General features: G+C 37.9%; 1 protein-coding gene across 1 annotated transcript in view; it reads right to left on the reverse strand.

Moving 5' to 3' along the window:
- The window catches only part of otud7a (OTU deubiquitinase 7A), a 67,100-nt gene that overhangs the window by 28,298 nt on the left and 17,420 nt on the right, over positions 1–21,382 (reverse strand). The window contains exons 3-8 of the mRNA XM_081355824.1: positions 18,957–19,175; positions 15,680–15,781; positions 15,382–15,509; positions 12,595–12,707; positions 9,318–9,445; positions 7,843–7,992 (exon numbers count right to left, since the gene is read on the reverse strand). Of these exons, the coding sequence (XP_081211950.1) occupies positions 7,843–7,992; positions 9,318–9,445; positions 12,595–12,707; positions 15,382–15,509; positions 15,680–15,781; positions 18,957–19,175 (840 nt within the window). The remainder of the gene's footprint in view (positions 1–7,842; positions 7,993–9,317; positions 9,446–12,594; positions 12,708–15,381; positions 15,510–15,679; positions 15,782–18,956; positions 19,176–21,382) is intronic.

The following is a 21,382-nucleotide window of genomic DNA, read 5'->3' on the forward strand; positions in this document are numbered from 1 at the left end:
CCAATGAGGTTCATTATCGTGTTACGCAGCACGTTTGAGCTTCAGTAAGAACCAATGAGGTTCATTATCGTGTTACGCAGCACGTTTGAGCTTCTGCAAGAACCAATGAGGTTCATTCTCGTGTTACGCAGCACGTTTGAGCTTCAGTAAGAACCAATGAGGTTCATTCTCGTGTTACGCAGCACGTTTGAGCTTCAGCAAGAACCAATGAGGTTCATTCTCGTGTTACGCAGCACGTTTGAGCTTCTGCAAGAACCAATGAGGTTCATTCTCGTGTTATGCAGCACGTTTGAGCTTCTGCAAGAACCAATGAGGTTCATTCTCGTGTTATGCAGCACGTTTGAGCTTCTGCAAGAACCAATGAGGTTCATTCTCGTGTTACGCAGCACGTTTGAGCTTCTGCAAGAACCAATGAGGTTCATTCTCGTGTTACGCAGCACGTTTGAGCTTCTGCAAGAACCAATGAGGTTCATTCTGGTGTTACGCAGCACGTTTGAGCTTCAGCAAGAACCAATGAGGTTCATTCTGGTGTTACGCAGCACGTTTGAGCTTCAGTAAGAACCAATGAGGTTCATTCTCGTGTTACGCAGCACGTTTGAGCTTCAGCAAGAACCAATGAGGTTCATTCTCGTGTTACGCAGCACGTTTGAGCTTCAGCAAGAACCAATGAGGTTCATTCTCGTGTTACGCAGCACGTTTGAGCTTCTGCAAGAACCAATGAGGTTCATTCTCGTGTTATGCAGCACGTTTGAGCTTCTGCAAGAACCAATGAGGTTCATTCTCGTGTTATGCAGCACGTTTGAGCTTCAGCAAGAACCAATGAGGTTCATTCTCGTGTTACGCAGCACGTTTGAGCTTCTGCAAGAACCAATGAGGTTCATTCTCGTGTTACGCAGCACGTTTGAGCTTCTGCAAGAACCAATGAGGTTCATTCTGGTGTTACGCAGCACGTTTGAGCTTCAGCAAGAACCAATGAGGTTCATTCTGGTGTTACGCAGCACGTTTGAGCTTCAGTAAGAACCAATGAGGTTCATTATCGTGTTACGCAGCACGTTTGAGCTTCTGCAAGAACCAATGAGGTTCATTCTCGTGTTACGCAGCACGTTTGAGCTTCAGCAAGAACCAATGAGGTTCATTATCATGTTACGCAGCACGTTTGAGCTTCTGCAAGAACCAATGAGGTTCATTCTCGTGTTACGCAGCACGTTTGAGCTTCAGCAAGAACCAATGAGGTTCATTCTGGTGTTACGCAGCACGTTTGAGCTTCAGTAAGAACCAATGAGGTTCATTCTCGTGTTACGCAGCACGTTTGAGCTTCAGCAAGAACCAATGAGGTTCATTCTCGTGTTACGCAGCACGTTTGAGCTTCTGCAAGAACCAATGAGGTTCATTCTCGTGTTACGCAGCACGTTTGAGCTTCTGCAAGAACCAATGAGGTTCATTCTGGTGTTACGCAGCACGTTTGAGCTTCAGCAAGAACCAATGAGGTTCATTCTCGTGTTACGCAGCACGTTTGAGCTTCAGCAAGAACCAATTAGGTTCATTCTCGTGTTACGCAGCACGTTTGAGCTTCAGCAAGAACCAATGAGGTTCATTCTCGTGTTACGCAGCACGTTTGAGCTTCAGCAAGAACCAATGAGGTTCATTCTCGTGTTGCGCAGCACGTTTGAGCTTCAGCAAGAACCAATTAGGTTCATTCTCGTGTTACGCAGCACGTTTGAGCTTCAGCAAGAACCAATGAGGTTCATTCTCGTGTTACGCAGCACGTTTGAGCTTCAGCAAGAATCAATGAGGTTCATTCTCGTGTTGCGCAGCACGTTTGAGCTTCAGCAAGAATCAATGAGGTTCATTCTCGTGTTGCGCAGCACGTTTGAGCTTCTGCAAGAACCAATGAGGTTCATTCTCGTGTTACGCAGCACGTTTGAGCTTCAGTAAGAACCAATGAGGTTCATTCTCGTGTTACGCAGCACGTTTGAGCTTCAGCAAGAATCAATGAGGTTCATTCTCGTGTTGCGCAGCACGTTTGAGCTTCTGCAAGAACCAATGAGGTTCATTCTGGTGTTACGCAGCACGTTTGAGCTTCAGCAAGAACCAATGAGGTTCATTCTCGTGTTACGCAGCACGTTTGAGCTTCAGCAAGAACCAATGAGGTTCATTCTCATGTTACGCAGCACGTTTGAGCTTCAGCAAGAATCAGTGAGGTTCATTCTCGTGTTACGCAGCACGTTTGAGCTTCAGTAAGAACCAATGAGGTTCATTCTCGTGTTACGCAGCACGTTTGAGCTTCTGCAAGAACCAATGAGGTTAATTCTCGTGTTGCGCAGCACGTTTGAGCTTCTGCAAGAACCAATGAGGTTCATTCTGGTGTTACGCAGCACGTTTGAGCTTCAGCAAGAACCAATGAGGTTCATTCTCGTGTTACGCAGCACGTTTGAGCTTCAGTAAGAACCAATGAGGTTCATTCTCGTGTTACGCAGCACGTTTGAGCTTCAGTAAGAACCAATGAGGTTCATTCTCGTGTTACGCAGCACGTTTGAGCTTCAGCAAGAACCAATGAGGTTCATTCTCGTGTTACGCAGCACGTTTGAGCTTCTGCAAGAACCAATGAGGTTCATTCTGGTGTTACGCAGCACGTTTGAGCTTCAGCAAGAACCAATGAGGTTCATTCTCGTGTTACGCAGCACGTTTGAGCTTCAGTAAGAACCAATGAGGTTCATTCTGGTGTTACGCAGCACGTTTGAGCTTCAGCAAGAACCAATGAGGTTCATTCTCGTGTTACGCAGCACGTTTGAGCTTCAGTAAGAACCAATGAGGTTCATTCTCGTGTTGCGCAGCACGTTTGAGCTTCAGCAAGAACCAATGAGGTTCATTCTCGTGTTACGCAGCACGTTTGAGCTTCAGCAAGAACCAATGAGGTTCATTCTCGTGTTACGCAGCACGTTTGAGCTTCAGTAAGAACCAATGAGGTTCATTCTCGTGTTACGCAGCACGTTTGAGCTTCAGTAAGAACCAATGAGGTTCATTCTCGTGTTACGCAGCACGTTTGAGCTTCAGCAAGAACCAATGAGGTTCATTCTCGTGTTACGCAGCACGTTTGAGCTTCAGTAAGAACCAATGAGGTTCATTCTCGTTTTACACAGCACGTTTGAGCTTCAGCAAGAACCAATGAGGTTCATTCTCGTGTTATGCAGCACGTTTGAGCTTCAGCAAGAACCAATGAGGTTCATTCTCGTGTTACGCAGCACGTTTGAGCTTCAGCAAGAACCAATGAGGTTCATTCTCGTGTTATGCAGCACGTTTGAGCTTCAGCAAGAACCAATGAGGTTCATTCTCGTGTTACGCAGCACGTTTGAGCTTCAGCAAGAACCAATGAGGTTTGGTTGAGCTTCTGTTTATATGAATAAAAGCCTAAATTGAATCTGTTCATCATATAAAGCGATCAAGTCTCTTAAGAAAATTTGGACTAAACCGCTGAATTCATATGGATTCGTTTTATGATTTCTTTATGAACTTTTTGAAGCGTCAAAGTGCTGGTTGCGTAGCTGGTCAATGGAGGGACAGAAAAAAATATCAAAAAGGTCTTAATTTGAACGACATGAGGGTGAGTAATTAATTTTAGGGTGAAGCATTTTCATTCTAAAGAATTTTATTGAGCAAAAAATTGACCCGTCCACGAGTGCAGAATGAGACATCCAAATTTTTGCTCTGCTTTTCTGCAAGAGAAAGAGTGTAATTTTTTAATGCCGAATGCAAATTCTTTTATAAACTTTCAGACTAACATTATAGATTTTCAAAGATAGCAAACACCAAAAGCCACAAAACTCGTGAAAAATGTCACAGAGTCTTTGACACACAACTCTGACTCTCTCTCTTCTCTCACTCTCTCTCTCTTTTACACACACACACACATACACAAAAGAGTCTCAGTGTTCTCGGCAAACCGCTGGCACCTGTACACACACTGGGCAGACGGGCACTCCCTGGCAGACCCGAGCGGAAGATCCGGGAGGGAGGAGGGGGGAGGGGTATCACCCACCAAGACAGCCACACAGACTCTCTGTCGGGAAGTGGAAGAAGGGAGGTAGGGGTTTGGGAGGAGCAGATTAGGGTCTAAACCACATGTAGGGGTTGGCCTGGACTGATCTGCCCTAAACGGCAGAGACCAAGTGGTTCTTTAGGGACAGAGAGAGAAAGAGGGAGAGGGATCGGGTAAGAATAGAATCAGGGGAAATGAGTCAGAGGGAGATGCCCTGTTGTGTGTGTACATTTGTGTAAAGGACTGGTGAATGTGTATGTGGAGCCTCATGGTACTAACTGTCTCCAGACACGCTGCATCATTTGACCTAATTTGGCTCAGAAGAAACCGAGGCAAACGCTCCTTCACCTCTCTGCATAGCACAAGCAGTAATTCCCAACTAGGATTACTTTGATTTTTTTTTTTATTTTTTTTTTAAGATCATTAAAAACATAAATTAGAGTTAAATTTTAGGGTTGTTGATAGTTTAAAAAAAATTGCAATCTCATGATTTTTCTTCAATGCCTTTTTTTTTCATTAAAGGAAAGAAAACAAAATAGTGTATGTTGTCAATTTGTGTGGATGGGACTTCTGTGTGATTTTCCATACTTGTTGAGATAATTTAATTCCACCACACACAACTGCAAATGACTTTCCCATCTGGATTTCATTTATACATTAATTTGCTATTAGGTCATTCTTGAGGAAAGTTTTTAACCTGTCAAAACTTTATCAGATAAAGTAGCTCAGGTGCCTCATAAAGCAAGAGGAAACTACTTAGTGAGTTATTTAATCAATTGTGTTTATCAATTGTGCAAGAGGAAACTACTTGGTGAGTTATTTAATCAATTGTGTTTAGTTCAGTTTAAAAGTTATAATCATATAATATATGAATGAATGTTAAATGATATCCAGTATGACACGTTTAAAAAAGAAAAAGATAGGCAACCCACCAATTTCCTGTATTCCAGACGGGAGTGAGCAAGGTGTTTTTATTTTATTTTCAGAGGAGTCAGTCATTCATATCCTGGAAAAATGGGACTACAGCGAAGACCTCTAATCTGTCAACAACCCGCTGCTTCAAACCGACCACATGCTTTTGGGGTCATCGGGTACGTGCAAGGAGGTTTCTTGCGGTTAACAGAAGGAGAGAGCGCCATCTAGTGGGATAAACACTCAACCAAGCCGTTGTCTTATAAAAAAAAAACATCACCCAGACATGTTATTTACATAAACTACAGACAATGCTGTCTCTATCCATTTTTATGGCACAAAACTTAATCTAATATGTTCTTTAATGAAACAAATCAGAGTTAACTTTTGGGGGCTAGTTATCAAACTTTTACTTTTTTCTAATCAGGGTTTACTGAAAAGCAATTGAAATTTGCAGGTATTTTTGTAGGCCAAAACCCAGAAATGAGTTAGCATTTTAGCTCTTCTGGTTCCATTGTCCTGAATGTTTTTTTTAAAGGGTTAAATGCTTGAAATAAGGTCTGTGGTAAACACAAGCTCAAGATATTTTCATGTTTTATTCTACAACATAAAATACACCAGTAATACCCTCTTGTCATGTTTTGAAGCTTTTGGCGGTTGCTAACAAGTGGCAAAATGGGACTACAGAGGTTAAATTGGGTTTTTGTCGAGGGAACCAGCACTCTAAAGGGCATGTTATCACACGATGTGGGGCAAGTTGTCACAATTGCAAGTCATTACATGACTTTCGGACATATTTAAGAAAAAAAAAAAAGAATGTGCTTTTTTTCTATAACGTTATAAGGCATTCAACATGTCTCTAACTCAGCCAACAAGGCATTCAAACTCCCTCCATTAAAAAAGTAAAATTTTCACAAAAATTCACAAAACATATTCTGATTTAAAAGATTGTGTGTGTGTGTGTGTGTGTGTGTGTGTGTGAGGAGAACAGCTTTTAATGTATTGACAGCCTCAGTGTGTCCGTGAAATGGGGGTTGGAGAGAGAGAGAGAGAGAGAGAGAGAGAGAGAGAGAGAGAGAGAGAGAGAGAGAGAGAGAGAGAGAGAGAGAGAGAGAGAGAGAGAGAGAGAGAGAGAGAGAGAGGATCTCTGCCTGCATTCCCATTCAGCCCTAGACAACATCAGCCTGTTGTGTGTTGTGTGTTGTTTTTTTACCTCACACTGGAAACACTGCAGTGTACAGACTATACTTCTGAGGGGGCACATTGTATTGCACATTACACTATACTATACAGATTACAAGATAAACCATAATGATCTAGAATGGAGGCTCTAATTCAGACAGACAGCGAATTATGTACTTAACTTGCAGCCAGACTCCCTGAGAGAGTCTGAAACAGTATTAAACAATATAGTTCCTTTTTTTTCCTGTTTCAGTCTCTGATCGACTGGAGTCTACGAAATGTGCGTTTAATAATTGATAAAAGGTAATTAGATTTCAGGTCTGCATTATTCATTCAGCATGAGATGGATTCGAGTCGGTTCTTTGCTAAAACTACTAGCTTGAATTGGATGAATGAATCAGCAAATAAAATAATTAAACCTCACTGACTTCAGGTTCACACACATTTAGTATTGCATACTAACAGGATTTTCATACCATTTCATTTCTACAGTATGCAGTATACAAAATGTGCACTGTGATTTTTAGCATTTTGGGCCAGATTTACTAACTTGAGCCAGCGCAAACCCTCTTTTGGCATTAAAAAACTACTGTCAGGATTTACTAAAGACGCAGTGAAAAAATTGGGCTGAAAAGGCGTGGACAGTTATTTTTGCGGCTGACCTTATTGCATATGCATTTGTAGGAGTTTCCCTTTCAGAAGCAAAATTTATGGGAGGAAAATATTTAAATGAATCATGCAAGATAATTTACTAAGGTTTGACCTCGTATTTAAACTTCTAACACTATTTAATCACTAAACATTCCTTCCTAAATATCTGGCTGGAATTAACCATAAAATCTGGAGAGTCTAGGTTTACTTTGACCCTTAAACGCATACCTCAGGTCTTTAGTGACCAGGGATGTCATTCACCACCCTCCCCCTCATTCATTTTTTAAAGTTAGACATCAACCTTCTTAGCATTCCTCAAGAAATTCATAATAAACAATATAACAACAAAAAAATGCTTTCCCATGCATTTTTTTGTAAAAATTGTATAGGGTCGTTAACGCTAACGACCCGAGGTGTGTAACAGTGTAAGTATATTTTTCTGCACAACAATAATTGAATCATTGATTACTCATTGACTTTGCAATTCCATGTTTGATATACAGTGAAGTCTGATACAATGATGAAGTGACATTTCACTCATAGTTACCGCAAAGAGAAAACAAAAGAATAGTAAGTATCATCAGCAAAACTTGAAATGGCTCAGCTATTTACTGCAGAGCAAGTACTGAACGCAGACTAATATTAGTGTCATTGTCACTTGATGGTGGATCTGGTGAAGAAGCTGTCAGCGATCAAAATATTGATTTTGAAGATGTTGAAAATGATAGTTTTGTGAATATGTTTGAGTTCGAGAATATGAGGCAGATGCTGAATGTACAGGGACATGAGCTCTGATGAGGACAGTGATGATTGAATAAAACATCTGCTCAAACTGAACCCTTCCAATATAATCTATGTAATTGCGACAGGTAGAGATCCATCCGTGTTAGATATAGATCCGGGTCGCTAAAGAGCCGAATATGTAATAATGATTGGCGAAACATTCATGCATTTAAGGGTTAATATCAATTAGACATACCTACTTAACCACTGCTGTATCATCTCATTGTGTCATTGTTTAATTCAATCTGCTGAGATCGGTTGATGGTTTTGGTGTCTACCTTGCTCTCTCTGCTGGTCTCTCTGCTCCATGGACACCAGGGCGGAGAAGTGGGCCTGATCGTAGGCCAGAACCAGCGGGGAACAGTGACAACGGTTGGGAGGAACCTCCAGCGGCAGGTACAACCCTCCAAAGGGAATGGGGGCAAAAGCTGCAAGGTAAGCACAACAAAAATGGTAGAAGTTCATTTGTCTATATGAAACTTCAATTCATCTACTTTTAATTTAAAGACTAAATTCATACTACAATGTTTCGTTGACACTGGTGGAACTGAATCTTAAAGGAATAAGTTCATTCAAAAATAAAATAAAAGCAAATCTTCCGCTCCATTGGATCATCTTTGGATCATTGAAACAGCGAGTTGAACAGATTAGTCCAAATTTGTAAATGAATGGAACCTGATGGAGTTTGGGTTCCTTGCCATTGTTGCCTTTGGCTTGCTTAATTGTGGCCAATTAATGTTCTGCAATATTCTTGATCCAACTACACTACACTATAGGATGAAAACAAAACTTGAACTGAATTGAGCTGAATAATGACACTACTGTTTTCTGTAGAGCTGCTTTATCACTGAATTTAAGTTGTCTCATAATGAATGAACTTTACATAGTTGTTGAACTGAAAAGGTTTGATTCAAAAGAATAGGTTTGTTCATGAAACTACTCTCATTAATGTAACATGGAAAACTAGGGCAGAAGACAATATTTTCAGTGAAAAATGAAATAATTTTAAACTGTTTCTAACAAAGTTTTCATATAAAGACTGGTGCCAGTGCTCAAGTCATATGTAAATATCAAGGTTTTGTTTCCTTTTTGAAGTTTTAAAGGTCTTTTTTTTTCTTCACAAAAGAAAGTATGGTAACTTGTTTTCGCCATGAAATAAAAACATTTAACATAATGATTTTCCCTCACAATTCTGACTTTTTTTTCCAAAATTGCGAGATATAAACTCGCAATTGCAGGTTATGTCAGAATTGCGAGATATAAACTCACAATTAAGAGTTATAAAGTCCAATTCTGAGGGAAAAAGAATTGCACGTTTCTATCTCACAATTCTGACTTTATAACTTGCAGTTGCAACTTTATATTACACAATTCTGACTTAATAACTCGCAATTGTGAGTTATATCACAATTCTGAGGAAAAAAAGTGAGAATTGCGAGTTTATATAAAAAATTTCTGAATTGTGAGATAAAAAGTCGCAATTACCCTTTTTATGTTTTATTCAGTGGCGGAAACAAGCTTCCATAAGAAAGTCGTGGTTTGGTTCATACTAATCCCTTAAAAGCATTCAAGCATGTAATTACAGTCACACAAAGTTGAGGTATTTAATAACTCTTGATAACAGCTTTAATTGGAAATAAAGTTGTTTTCTATTTAAACAGGGTTAAAAAGAAAACGATAAAGCCCTCTAGTGGTCTGAATAAATAAATGCACATATTCTGGCAGGAAAAGTGACTGTGGTTGTGAATCTTACCTTCCCCTCCGGAGTCTCTGAGCATGGTGTCAGCTATCACCACGATAGGTCTTCTCAGAACATGGGCCAATACAAACACATGGAACTCCTCCAAACTCTCGTAAACCGGGTCCTCTGAGTTGTCCACACTTTAGGAGAAACACACACAGACACATATAGTGGTATATTTGATGTACAATATAATTCTCATGACATAAGAGCGGTTGTGTAATGGTGAAAGTAAGGAAATTAAAACAATACAGGCAATACTTTATAATTAAAGCAGCATTTTGTTAACAATGTGTGCAGCTTCCAATTCACCACAATGTCACGTCTAATGATCTACAACAAATTTGAGTGAGCTTTAGACTCAGACAGCAGACACTTAATGCCTAAATAATAATCTGAAGAAGACATTTTGGATCATCATATTTTCTAAATGCATTGTAAAGCACTTAGAAATATGGCTGCATTCAGAATGGACTTCTTGCACACTGTTACTGCGTACTGTACAGTATATACTGAATAATCTCGACTAATAAAAAAAAAATAGTATGCAAAGTATGTGTAGCAGCTAAATAGCACAGAAAATGACCATGTGACAATATTCACTGTATATACTGTAACATCTCGTACCTAACTGTTCATAAAATGTCACTAAAACATTTCAGAATTAATAAGGATTCAAATTTAAATGGATCATCTACAGTATTGATGTAAAACTTTCCTCTTTCCATTGTGGAAATGCTGCCAAAACTCATAAAAAGCTTTTTAATAGGCAAACCGTTCCAATTAATAACCTTCATGGCACTTATTAACACTTCCCTTAAGTGTTGTATAGTATTATATAGAAACTTTATTAGACTTTTAAAATACTCTACCAGACTTACAAAACATTGTATATAGCTGTTTATGTCGTTGTTTATAGCTGAATAAAGTGACTGATGTTTCAACCTCTTAGTCCTTGTATACAGGTAAAAAGGAAGCCGTTCATATTTAGCTCACTATTGTGAGAGCACACACAACCCTGATCTCTCTGAGAAAAACAGGAAGCTGCATTTTCCAAGCCAGAAGACTGAAGCATGACCAGAGACCTGGCGGTTGATGCTTTCACTTTCCAGTCAGTGTGACTTCAGAAGGCAGATTAAAGGTAAGGGGTACGTTTCCTTCTGAAGCAAGATTCTTGAATTTGCGGTCGAAACTTGAATTCAACCGCAACGCTTCAGTTGACACTACTGAGGAGAAACCTGTTGACTTCCAGCGAAGAGTTTCCACCTCGCTGATCTGTGACCTGAGATCAACTGTTCTGGGTTTTATTCTGCAGCACTAGCGTCACCAAATGGAACTGCACAAATATTGACTGTTTTCAAACAGGTTACCCTAACAATCGCATTTTCTGCCATTGGTTGAACAAATAGATAGCTCCACCCCAAATGCATGCAATTGGTTGAGCCACTGTTGCTATGCTGGGCTGGTCAGAATTCTCAAACAACAGAAAAATGTTTTGAAAACACCACCGAGACACAGAACTACATTTTTTAGAAGAATTAGCCTAGAGAAAATCAGTGGCTTCCTCAGCATATAAAACTAGAATTTTACAATTTTTAACATGAAATTACATCTTTCATATTTAAGGTGAGTTTTCCCACTTATAATGGTTTTTCAGAATTTTCTAAATGCTCTCAGAGCTATGGATGTTCAGGATGGAATATTAGCATATTGCTTATGCATACTACAGTACTCAGTGTATACTGAATACATATTAGTTTAAAATAAAAATAGTGTTAAAATAAATATAGTATGTGAAACAGTAATATGCAACTATAAATGATTCTGATATTAGCATGCTACATTGTTGCTATCATCTTAGAAATTAAAGGGATAGTTTAAACTTTCCTCAACAACCTAAAATTTCCTAAAAATCTGGTTTAGTCCAAATTTTCTGAAAAGTCTTGATCGCTTTATATGATGGATAGATTGAATTTAGGCTTTTATTAAAGAGAAGTTGAACCGAACCTGCTTTACGCACAAGAACAAACCTCTTCTGGAAGCTCAAACGTGCTGCGTAACACGAGAATGAACCTTGTTGGTTCTTGCAGAAGCTTAAATGTTCTGTGTATCATGAGAATAAACCTCTTTGGTTCTTGCATGTCAAGCGAACATGCTTGAGCTTCCGTTTCCCACAACTGATGTGAGAGTAGATGAATGTTTATATGTGAACAAAAGCCAAAATTTAATCTGTTCATCATAATTCAATCGAGTCTCTTCAGAAAATTTGGACTAAACCGCTCGATTCATATAGTTTTGCGATCTCTTTATGAAGTAGTTGCGTAACTGTCAATGGAGGGACAGAAAGCTCTTAGATTTCATCAGAAAGATCTTCATTTGTGTTCCGAAGATGAACGAAAGTCTTACGGGTTTGGAATGACATGAGGGTGAGGAATTGATGACAGACTTTTCAAATTTGGGTGAACTTTCCCTTTAAGGCTGACATTACTTCTGGTTCATGTGTCCCACTGGAAATGGAAGTTCATTTCAAGCACAAATTATTGTGGGATACAATGTTCGACACAGCGTACAATTTGGCAAATGCAGTAGGATATAGCCTTTCAGAAAATGTACATATTGTGCACAGTATACATACTGCAGAAAGAGTATTAGCAATATGCAATTCTGAATTAAGCCAAATACAATGTAACACTCCAATTAGTGCCACCAGGTGGCAGTGGCACACCTTTAAATGAGCATAAAGTGGTTTTTCAATCACATAATAAGCTCAATACCATGCACTGCATTATTCTCCATGCATTATAACAGTCCCTCAAATTGCTAAAGAAGGTTTATGGGTTCTTTGTGTTTTAAAAATGACATAGTGTCTAAAAGTCATGTGTTAAGTGTAGCTGCTGTATGGAGTTAATCTCTAGTGGCCTCTAATAGCAGTCTGAGTGCAGTGTGAGTGATCTATGGGATCTGAAGATGGGCATGCTGGGACAGCCCATAGCTCGCCCACAGTTTGAGTGGAAATCATTGCACATTATCTCTGACATACTCATGTCTTACAAAATGTAATGTGTGTATGTGTACATTATGATGGGTAAATGTGTGTTGGAGGCTGATATGATTTTTTTATTCCGAAGCATTTGATGTTGTATTGTTGTAAATGGTTACAAAATTGGCACAAGACTACATGTTTGTAGTGAAACGGAATATCTATACAGCAGGTGGGAATGGAAAGACAACCGAAAGTGACATAACAACATAATATGTAAATGTGTGAGGGTGTGTGGGTGAGCATTACCCTCCACTGGAGTTGCCGTTCTTGCTGAAGTGTGTGCGTGGCTCACTGGAGGCCAGCTTCAGCAATTCGTTCCACTCTCTCTCCCATTCCTCCTCAGTGTACACCAGCCCCGACTACAGAGGGAAAGAGATTTCTGATTTGCAACGTCCCACAATATCACTTGCAACATTTCCTCTTGATATTACTGGAGATGCTCCATTTATATCCATCACACCTGTCAAAACCACCTGTCCTTATACCATAAATTAATACTTATTAAAAACCCATTCAACTAAAAAATTTATATATTGAATTTTATAATTTAATCTATTAAATCTATATATAATTTAATAAATTTTCTAGATATTCTTTAGCTGAATTGCTTTATTTTACTTTATTATATTTATTTTATTTTTTATATAAAATATATATATATTATTTTATATAATTTATATATTTTTTATATATTTATATATTTTTTTATAACGCATTACTTTTAATTTTACAACGAGTTACTTTTTCAAATAAGTAATGCAAGTTACTTTGTTTTCCCGTTTATTGACTGACATCTTTCCTATTTTCCTTTTTTTTTTACATATGCATCTGCTTACATATGATGCATGATACATTGCATGTTTCTGCATCTTTTTCGCCTGTGTTTTGCTCAGGAGATTTGGTACTCTTTCAGAATATGCGTAATAGCGCCCCCTTCCGTATAACAGTGAAAACACAGAAAGCCGAAAATTTTCAAACAATCACTTTTGTCACAACAACTGTAAAAAAGAAATTGGGATTTTTAGATGATTTCAAAGATAATTTCTTATTCTAAGTATGTCCTATTAGGGACACCAGTGAATCTAAATGGCTGCTCTACAATTCATGTGTGATTAAATAGAATGCATTTGCTATACATTATCGCTCTGCCTGATGGCAATCCAATAAATTGGGCTGAAAATCAGTTTGAGAGCTGACTATAGTCTCAATTATTTGCTAAACTTCCCTTTATTTGTCAGTACACATAATTATTGTATACACTGACACTTACACGCTTGAGTTACAGCAAGAAAATAAATTGTCACTGAATAGAAAAGCAGAAGGTTGTGTAAACATAAGAAAACACCTCTGAACGTATTCAACACATTTAAAATAATTCCTCTGCACATGCACTTTTAATTCTTTGGTTTTCTACCCTGTGTTATCTCAGTGGCATCAATATGCACAAGTTCTAAAGGAAACACACCCACTCGTTCACACTCATCCACCTCTCACACTCCCATATGCGCACAAACATTTCCACACCCACTCATTTCATGCGACTTTAACCAGTGATCCTCATTCAGCAAAAGCTGATTCAAGAGCTCTGGGCCTTCAGAACAATGAAAAGAGTACTGCTAATAAAAAATTCAAGGATCTGCTATCGATCACACTGCTGATTGTCTGTCCTCCGGTATGCTGTTACAGCAATAAGCTCTTACGCTAAAAGCTGTGGAGGAAACGCACAAGCTAATCAGCAGGGGTGTTTATGGGGAAAGCCATTATGAACTGCAGGCTAATGTTTACGCTACTCACTTGGCAGGCAGCTTCTTACCAAAGTACTTGCAAGAAGTGCATTTATTGAGTTTGTATTATCTAAGTAGGCAGCTAAGGAAACAAATTGAGAACTAAAAGGAATGTAAACGTCGACAAAACCATCACGGACACAGTAATAGCATAACATGCAGTGCTGCTATTTGGTACAGTAATGGAAGTGGCAGTTTATCTACACAAAAGGTTTTTTTAAATCCTTTATGGCTAGCATATGTTTTGAATGTTAAATAAAAACAGTATTATTTGTGTGTCTGAGGCCTTGTTTAACAGATGCTAAAATAGCAAAAACTTGTAATTGGCTAGGTGCAAAATGGCAAAAAAAAATTGGGTCAAGGAAAGACTTGATTTTGTTCTCTTATAACTGTCGATATCTATAACAGAAGAAGTCATTTAGAACAGAAATAAAATGATAATGGTGATGATTATTATATTAAATAAACAATGTTGAAAGGGAAAGGCAATACTCCGGCATGTAGCGATGTTGCGCTTCGGGTGACCCAAGTTCAAGTCCCGGTTTGTGGTCCTTTCTTAACCCCGCCCCCCTCTCTCTACCAATTCGCTTCCTGTCCTCTCTCAGCTATAGCCTACTATCTAAAAAAAAGCAAAAATTCCCAAAGTATACCTCAGTTTTTACACATATATTAGGCTACATTGGCATAACGTGTGCAGCCAGCGTTTTCTCGTACATACACCTTGATTATCTTTTTTTTGTTGCAACAATTACTTTGTCCACAAGGTGGCAACACTGGCAACACAAAAAAAGAAATTAATGAGACAGACTAACAACAAACTACTGCATAGCTGAGCCCTTGTGTGAGGGATTTAAGAGATATTTTTAATTGCTCATAACTTTTGGAGAGAGATTTATGAACAAACTTTCTTCCAGTAACTTAAATGTTCATAAGAAGTTATCTGGTCTTTAATAATGTTCTCAAAACGTTAGCACAAAACCATTATTTATATATTGTTCGTCTTTTGAACTTTTTTTAAAAAATATATTTATATAACTTTTAAAAAATTTATATTACTACTTGTTTCAGAATGTTCAGAGAACATTCAAAAGTAACGTTCTCATAATGTTTCCAAAATTATAAAATGTAATGTTCGCCTAACGTTCGCATAACCAAGAAACAATGGACTTTTTGAACGTTCAAAGAAAAGTCAAAGTAACATTTTCAAAACTTCTTAGAACATATTCTTGTTAGCTGGATAGTTGCCAACCTCTTTGTTCTGTTGAGTCTGCTGCCACCTCCACCTCCTCTTCAGAGCTTCTCTCTCTGCTCCGCTCTTCATCATGGCATACAGACTCTTCCGCAGCACCAGATCCCGGTCATGGAAGCCCCACATTCCTGGAAAACACGGAAAGCCAGACATACAACTCCATATTTATCTTGTATTTCTAATTAAAGGAACATCACATAAAATCTGAGACTGAACACTTCTCTTCTTTCCAGATGTTGCAGGTGTTCATGTAATACATGTGACATGTGAGTATGAAAGTGAATTGTGAAAGTCTCACCTAAAGAAGCTGCATGGAGAAGGCAGTTGCCGTCTCCTGTTGTGGCTAATGGTAATAGCTTCTTACAGCTGGTGCACATGGTGGACCACCAGTTCAAACGACCTACGGCACAGTTTAAACACACTGAAATTACTTAAACTTGGATTTATAAACACCATTCAACATTTCATCACACTCTCAAAGCTAAAACTTAGTCTTAAAGTTTATAAAGTTACTGGTCATAGGCATACTGACAATTTTCTTTAGTTAAAGGCAGGGTAGGCAATTTGTTAAAAAAAACATTTTTTGTCATGCTGGTTGAAAGTCTCTTCACACCCTGATAGCAATCACTAGGTTAAGAGGTCTAAATGTATTCATATGTGTATCGTCTGTGGAAGATGTTGGACCATAAAAAGTTTGTCCAATCATTGCATTCGGTCCAGATTTTTGTTAGCCACCTTTAACACCTTTTATAGTTCCTCCATGACGAAAACAACAAGCGTATGTTGTATTCACCCCATAACTACTGTCATTTGAAGACATGGAAACCTGTGACATTATACTCAGAGCGGTTTGTGACTCAATTGTGTTTCTATATCAACACTATCAATGCTGAAATGAATCTGAAGCAGTCAGATGATACAGGTTAGAGCTCTTTAAGTTGTTTATGTTCATTATTATTTGAAATGTTATGTGCTTTGAAACATGAGTTTAACGCTGTCTATCATCTCATAACGCTTTGCAGACTTTGCTGTGTGCGTTCATGTGTTTTAAAGGAGGCATGGCTTTGGAGACGCTCTGAAGGGATCTCATGCTTTCAAAGCTAATTTGCTATTGCTAGCCGCTCCGAAAATTGCCTATCCTACCTTTAAATGTGCAGTAAGCGATTTTTGCAAGAAACTGTTGAAAGTGGATTTGACCGAGAACCACAACAAACTTGTAGCCAATCAGCAGTAGGGGGGGTGTCTACTCATAATGGGAGATGAAAGTGAGCTGAGCAAGAGATTTGGGAGATTTGAAGACTGTAGAAAGAGAGATGGCTGAGAGACATTACAAAAGAGAAAAGCTCAGAGGAATATCACTGGAAAAAGAAGGGTCATGATCAGGCAAGAGCTTTAGTTAAAATTAGAAAAACTTTCCAGCACTGGAGAGACCTCAGCGAGAAGGCCTGAAAACAGACGCTGAGATTGCGTTGTTTCTGCTCCATATGTGAGTAACATGGTTTTGAGTGTGTGTGACTAACAACCAACTATTGCTCGTATATACTCGTGTACTGTGTTAATTTTTTTGTGCTTCCTTGTCATTCGTTCGCCATTTTCGCTTTATTTTTTGCGAAGCATTATTTTGTCCATCAAGGTCAGACATGAGTAAAAACATGAACACACTAGAGAGCCACTTTATAGTAGAAATTTAGGTTGGAATTCTAATTGAAAGAGACATGTTATATAATACAATACTATATATAGCTGCTTGCTTTAAAGCATACTATTGTAATCAAGTGGTCTCTAAATAAACACAACGTGACTTTATTGGAGAGCCGAATTGCAGAGCTTGTGCAAACATATCCTCTTCACTATGATCAGATGCTTTCTTAACTGCTGCTTTTTCACCGCTGTGTTTTTGTTCTGTTTATTTAGTCATTGAGAGGAAAGTGTGCAGTACAAATGTACACATCTAACAGTCACTCTCAGCAGTGTGGGTGGCGTCTTTAAGTACGCTAACATTATTCCGCTGAAAAGGTATTTATTATTTTTTACATATATAGCTCACCAAGCATTTTTTCTTTTTTCATGGCAAGCAGTAGCAGAATAAGTAGTCCTCTGCAAGCTCTCGGCCCTGAGGCGGTTTGCACTGGGCATTGACCTATCACCCACTCTTTTCTCTGAAGCTGGTAAAGCTCACCGCGAGGGAACGTCAGTGCCTCTACTCTCAGCCCTTCTGCCCTCCCTTGGGACAGGGTCTTCCTCCCACAGTCCAAAGCATTTCCAAAGTCCCGAGGCCATTCCCAACCAGTTAACATATTGCTATAATATTATTTTGCTTACACAGACTGGAATTGCATCCTTGTAATATCTGATCTTTTGCTAATTAACTATATACAACCCCAAATCTAGAAAAGTTGGGACCCATGAGCCATGACCCATCTTTGCTTGCAAAGACTTGAGATGCTTGAACACTTACACTCAATCACAATACCCTCACATATTACTATTTATTGTGGACTGTGTAAAAAGAGTTTAACTTGGACATTCTATAAGCTTTTCACTTTTATTTTGCATCTGTCCCAACTTTTGGAGTGTGTTGCAGTCATCAAAATCAAAAGTTTGTTTATATTTACAAAATACAATTAAGATGGTCAGTGAACATTTTTTAAATCTTTTCTTTGTACTTTTGTCAGTTAAATAAAAATTAAATAATTCTTGATTTTATTGCATTTTACAAAATGTCACAACATTTCTGGATTTAAATCTAGTTTAAAACACATGTGCCAATTTCTTAGAAACTTTGTTGGTTTCATGTGGTTTTGTACCATTTTCAAGAAAAGATTCAGTGTAATGACTCTAAAAATGCAAAGTGGTGTAATTATTATGTAAACATATTTTTCTTACACTCTGAAAACCTGTAAGTGCATCCTAATCATAAACAAAAAATAAGTTATCTATTTCAAAGTAATTTTTTTAAATATTTAATTTAATATTAAATTTAAATTATAATTATAATAAAAAATAATTACTGAACTGAACTAACCTTTCCTTTTTATAAAACTAACCTATATTTTAAGAGACTTATTGACTTTGGGGTCCGTATGGGGTCTTCTATGATATAATTTCCTGTTTTATGATTATTATTATTTTTTGTGCATGTTAATTGTACTACATGCCTAATAGACAAAGTTAAAATAGATAAATTAATACATTTAAATAAGAGACATGTCATTGACCCATACTTGTAAGTACAATCTTTAGAGTTTCACTGAAGAAAAAGTGATATTTAAATGATGAATTTTTGGGTGAACTATCCGTTTAAATCTTAAATTTTGGTGTTGGCATGAGCTATGTTATTTGGTAAGTGCATGTTTTTGTTCATTGGTCCGCTTGGCTTTCCAGTTGATCCAAGATCAGGGATTAGTTTAATTCTGTTGCTGCTGTGTTGCGTTGACTCTAACAATCTAGTTAATCTTGTGCAATCCAAGCTGACATTAGTACTGATCATAAACCTGTGTTTATCATCACTGTAATGAAAGGCTAGGCTTTGTATTCGCTCCATCACTGATCTGAGCGCAGTGTTTGTGGCTCACCGGCTTGCTCCAGGGCCACCATGGTGGATTGCTCGATGAGGTCGCGCTCGATGAAGCTGCGGAAGTCCTCGCTGTACACGCTCAGGTCGGGCAGCTGGAATGTGTAGATGGGCATCTCTAGGGGGAACTGCTCCCTGCCACAATCCCCTGAAACCTGCAGCCGCGCCAGAGACATGATGGCAGAGCTGGCATGGGAAATGCCCCGAGACAGACGCTTCTCTAGAAAAGAGAGAGAGGGGCAAGAGATTAGAAATAAAGATTCACTTGCTTAATAAATGTTCCTGTGAATGAATCCCATACTGTTAATTTGTTTATATGAACTAAACTGACTTTTTTTATTTTATACAAATCAAATCCTTTACATTTTGGTACTTTCAAAGAGTTTTATTCTTTCAAAAGAGTTTATACCAGACAGTTTAAGCATATGTGAGTATAGATTTTTATTATAATTTTCTGCAGGAAATTGTCAGATGGGCCTAACTTCAACATCTGTAGGCATATTGTTAAGGCAGCCTTTCTCAAACTTTTTTCAGTCAGGGCACCTTTCAAAAGTGCATAAAATCTCAAGGCACCCCAGTGTAAAATATAATTTAAAAACATTGCATAACCCAAATGCAAATGCAAATTTTATATATATATATATATATATATATATATATATATATATATATATATATATATATATATATATATATATATATATATATATATTATCTATATATTATATATTTATATATATATATATTTATCTAAAATGAATTGACAATTTTATTAATCCGTTCATAATATGTTTAACCCTTTCACACGTAAATTTAATATATTCTGGCTGACCCCCCCAGCGTGAGTTTTTCAAGGGGACCGTTATTTAGAATGTGTCACTTTATGGTTTCCATGGTGACGCGTCATTGCTTGTCACGTGACACACCGCAGCAACAAAAGAGATGAATGAATTATGATCTGCTTTTATGTCATTTTTACTTTTTTATTCAAAATATCCACAAATTTGTTAGATATGGCATGAAATATCTGATATTCCGATTGTCAAATATATGCAAGTGGAAGTGTTTTGTTTTTTGAACACCATTATAACGATCGCGTTAGTTGAGCTGTATGCGCGATGGGCGCCGCCATGTTAGTTTGTGCCGCAGACGCAGTTCAGAGAATCGGATCTGTTGGATTTACAACAAGTGAATTCATCCACTTCTCCCGAAATACATAAAAGTAAGTGGCAGGTGAACTGGGAGAAGAATAGAGTAAATTTTAAAGTTACTTACACAATGTGTATCTGATATGAATAAAACTAATTATAATATAAGTTATTATTATTGCCTCTTCCTTTGACATCAGTGTGTATTTAACAAACTCTAAATGTATTGTTTTTTTTTAGTAATTATGTCTGCAACCTAAAACAAACATTATGTGGATGAAAACACTGAAAAGTTGTGATATATGACAGCTGCGCGCGCCTCTGGCTCAGCGCCAGCCAACGCGCGAAAGCACATTTGAATTTAGCAGTTGATCACGTCATGCACTGACCGTTCTAATCATAGACATAATATACATAGACGCCCTATTGGCCGCTGGATCGTACGTCAACGGCGCCGCCATACTGCGGAGGGCAACTTTCCCATACCTCTCATAACGAGAATTGAGAAAAATGCCTATTTCTTGTGCTGCTTGGGGCTTTACAAATCGCCACACAATTGAAAACAGGTCTCAGGGAATTACCTTTCTCAAGCAAAACTGAAAATTTGTTTCTGGTTGCATTTCATTTACTATTTTTATTTTCAGAGGAGAAAGGCCACGAAATTTAAAAATACTGCTGTTATTGTGTCACGAAATGTAGTTTTAAGAGTTTTTCAGTCGACAATGTAGTTGTTTAAAGCTCAAATCTGTGGTTTATTTATAAAGATAGCGCCTTTTTAAAAATGTTATCTGACGGTTTCGGAGTTGTGAGATCCAGCGATCCCCGCGGGCGCTCAGCGCTCATGTACCCCGCCGAGAACAGCCTTGCCTCGGCTATAGTGCCTGTCGTACACCGCTTCTGAGTTCTGACGTTAGTCGCTGTCAGTCTAGTGAGAATAATTCGTCTTGTGTTTATCTAACGGGCGATCTTTGGTTTCATTGATCTATAATTTGTTCCTTGGCAGATTGTTTTGGCTGAGGGCAAAGTGAAGTTTCATAACTTAATATATTTAGGCTATTATAACAGTGTAGCCTGCTGTATGTTTGACTGGATCGTTTACTTTATTTCTTGATTTGTATAGCTTCTTATACCTTTTAAAAACTGAAATTTAACAAAAAGAGACAGGGTTGCGTCATTTTTTATTTTATATAGCCTATGTAATAATATTTTAAAATGTATAAATTTACATTATTTATTATTGTTATTATAATAATATACCACTTACAATTATCAATCTATT

This window comes from Scardinius erythrophthalmus (genome assembly GCF_964197995.2).
Source record: "Scardinius erythrophthalmus genome assembly, chromosome: 24".
NCBI classification, from domain to species: Eukaryota; Metazoa; Chordata; class Actinopteri; order Cypriniformes; family Leuciscidae; genus Scardinius; species Scardinius erythrophthalmus.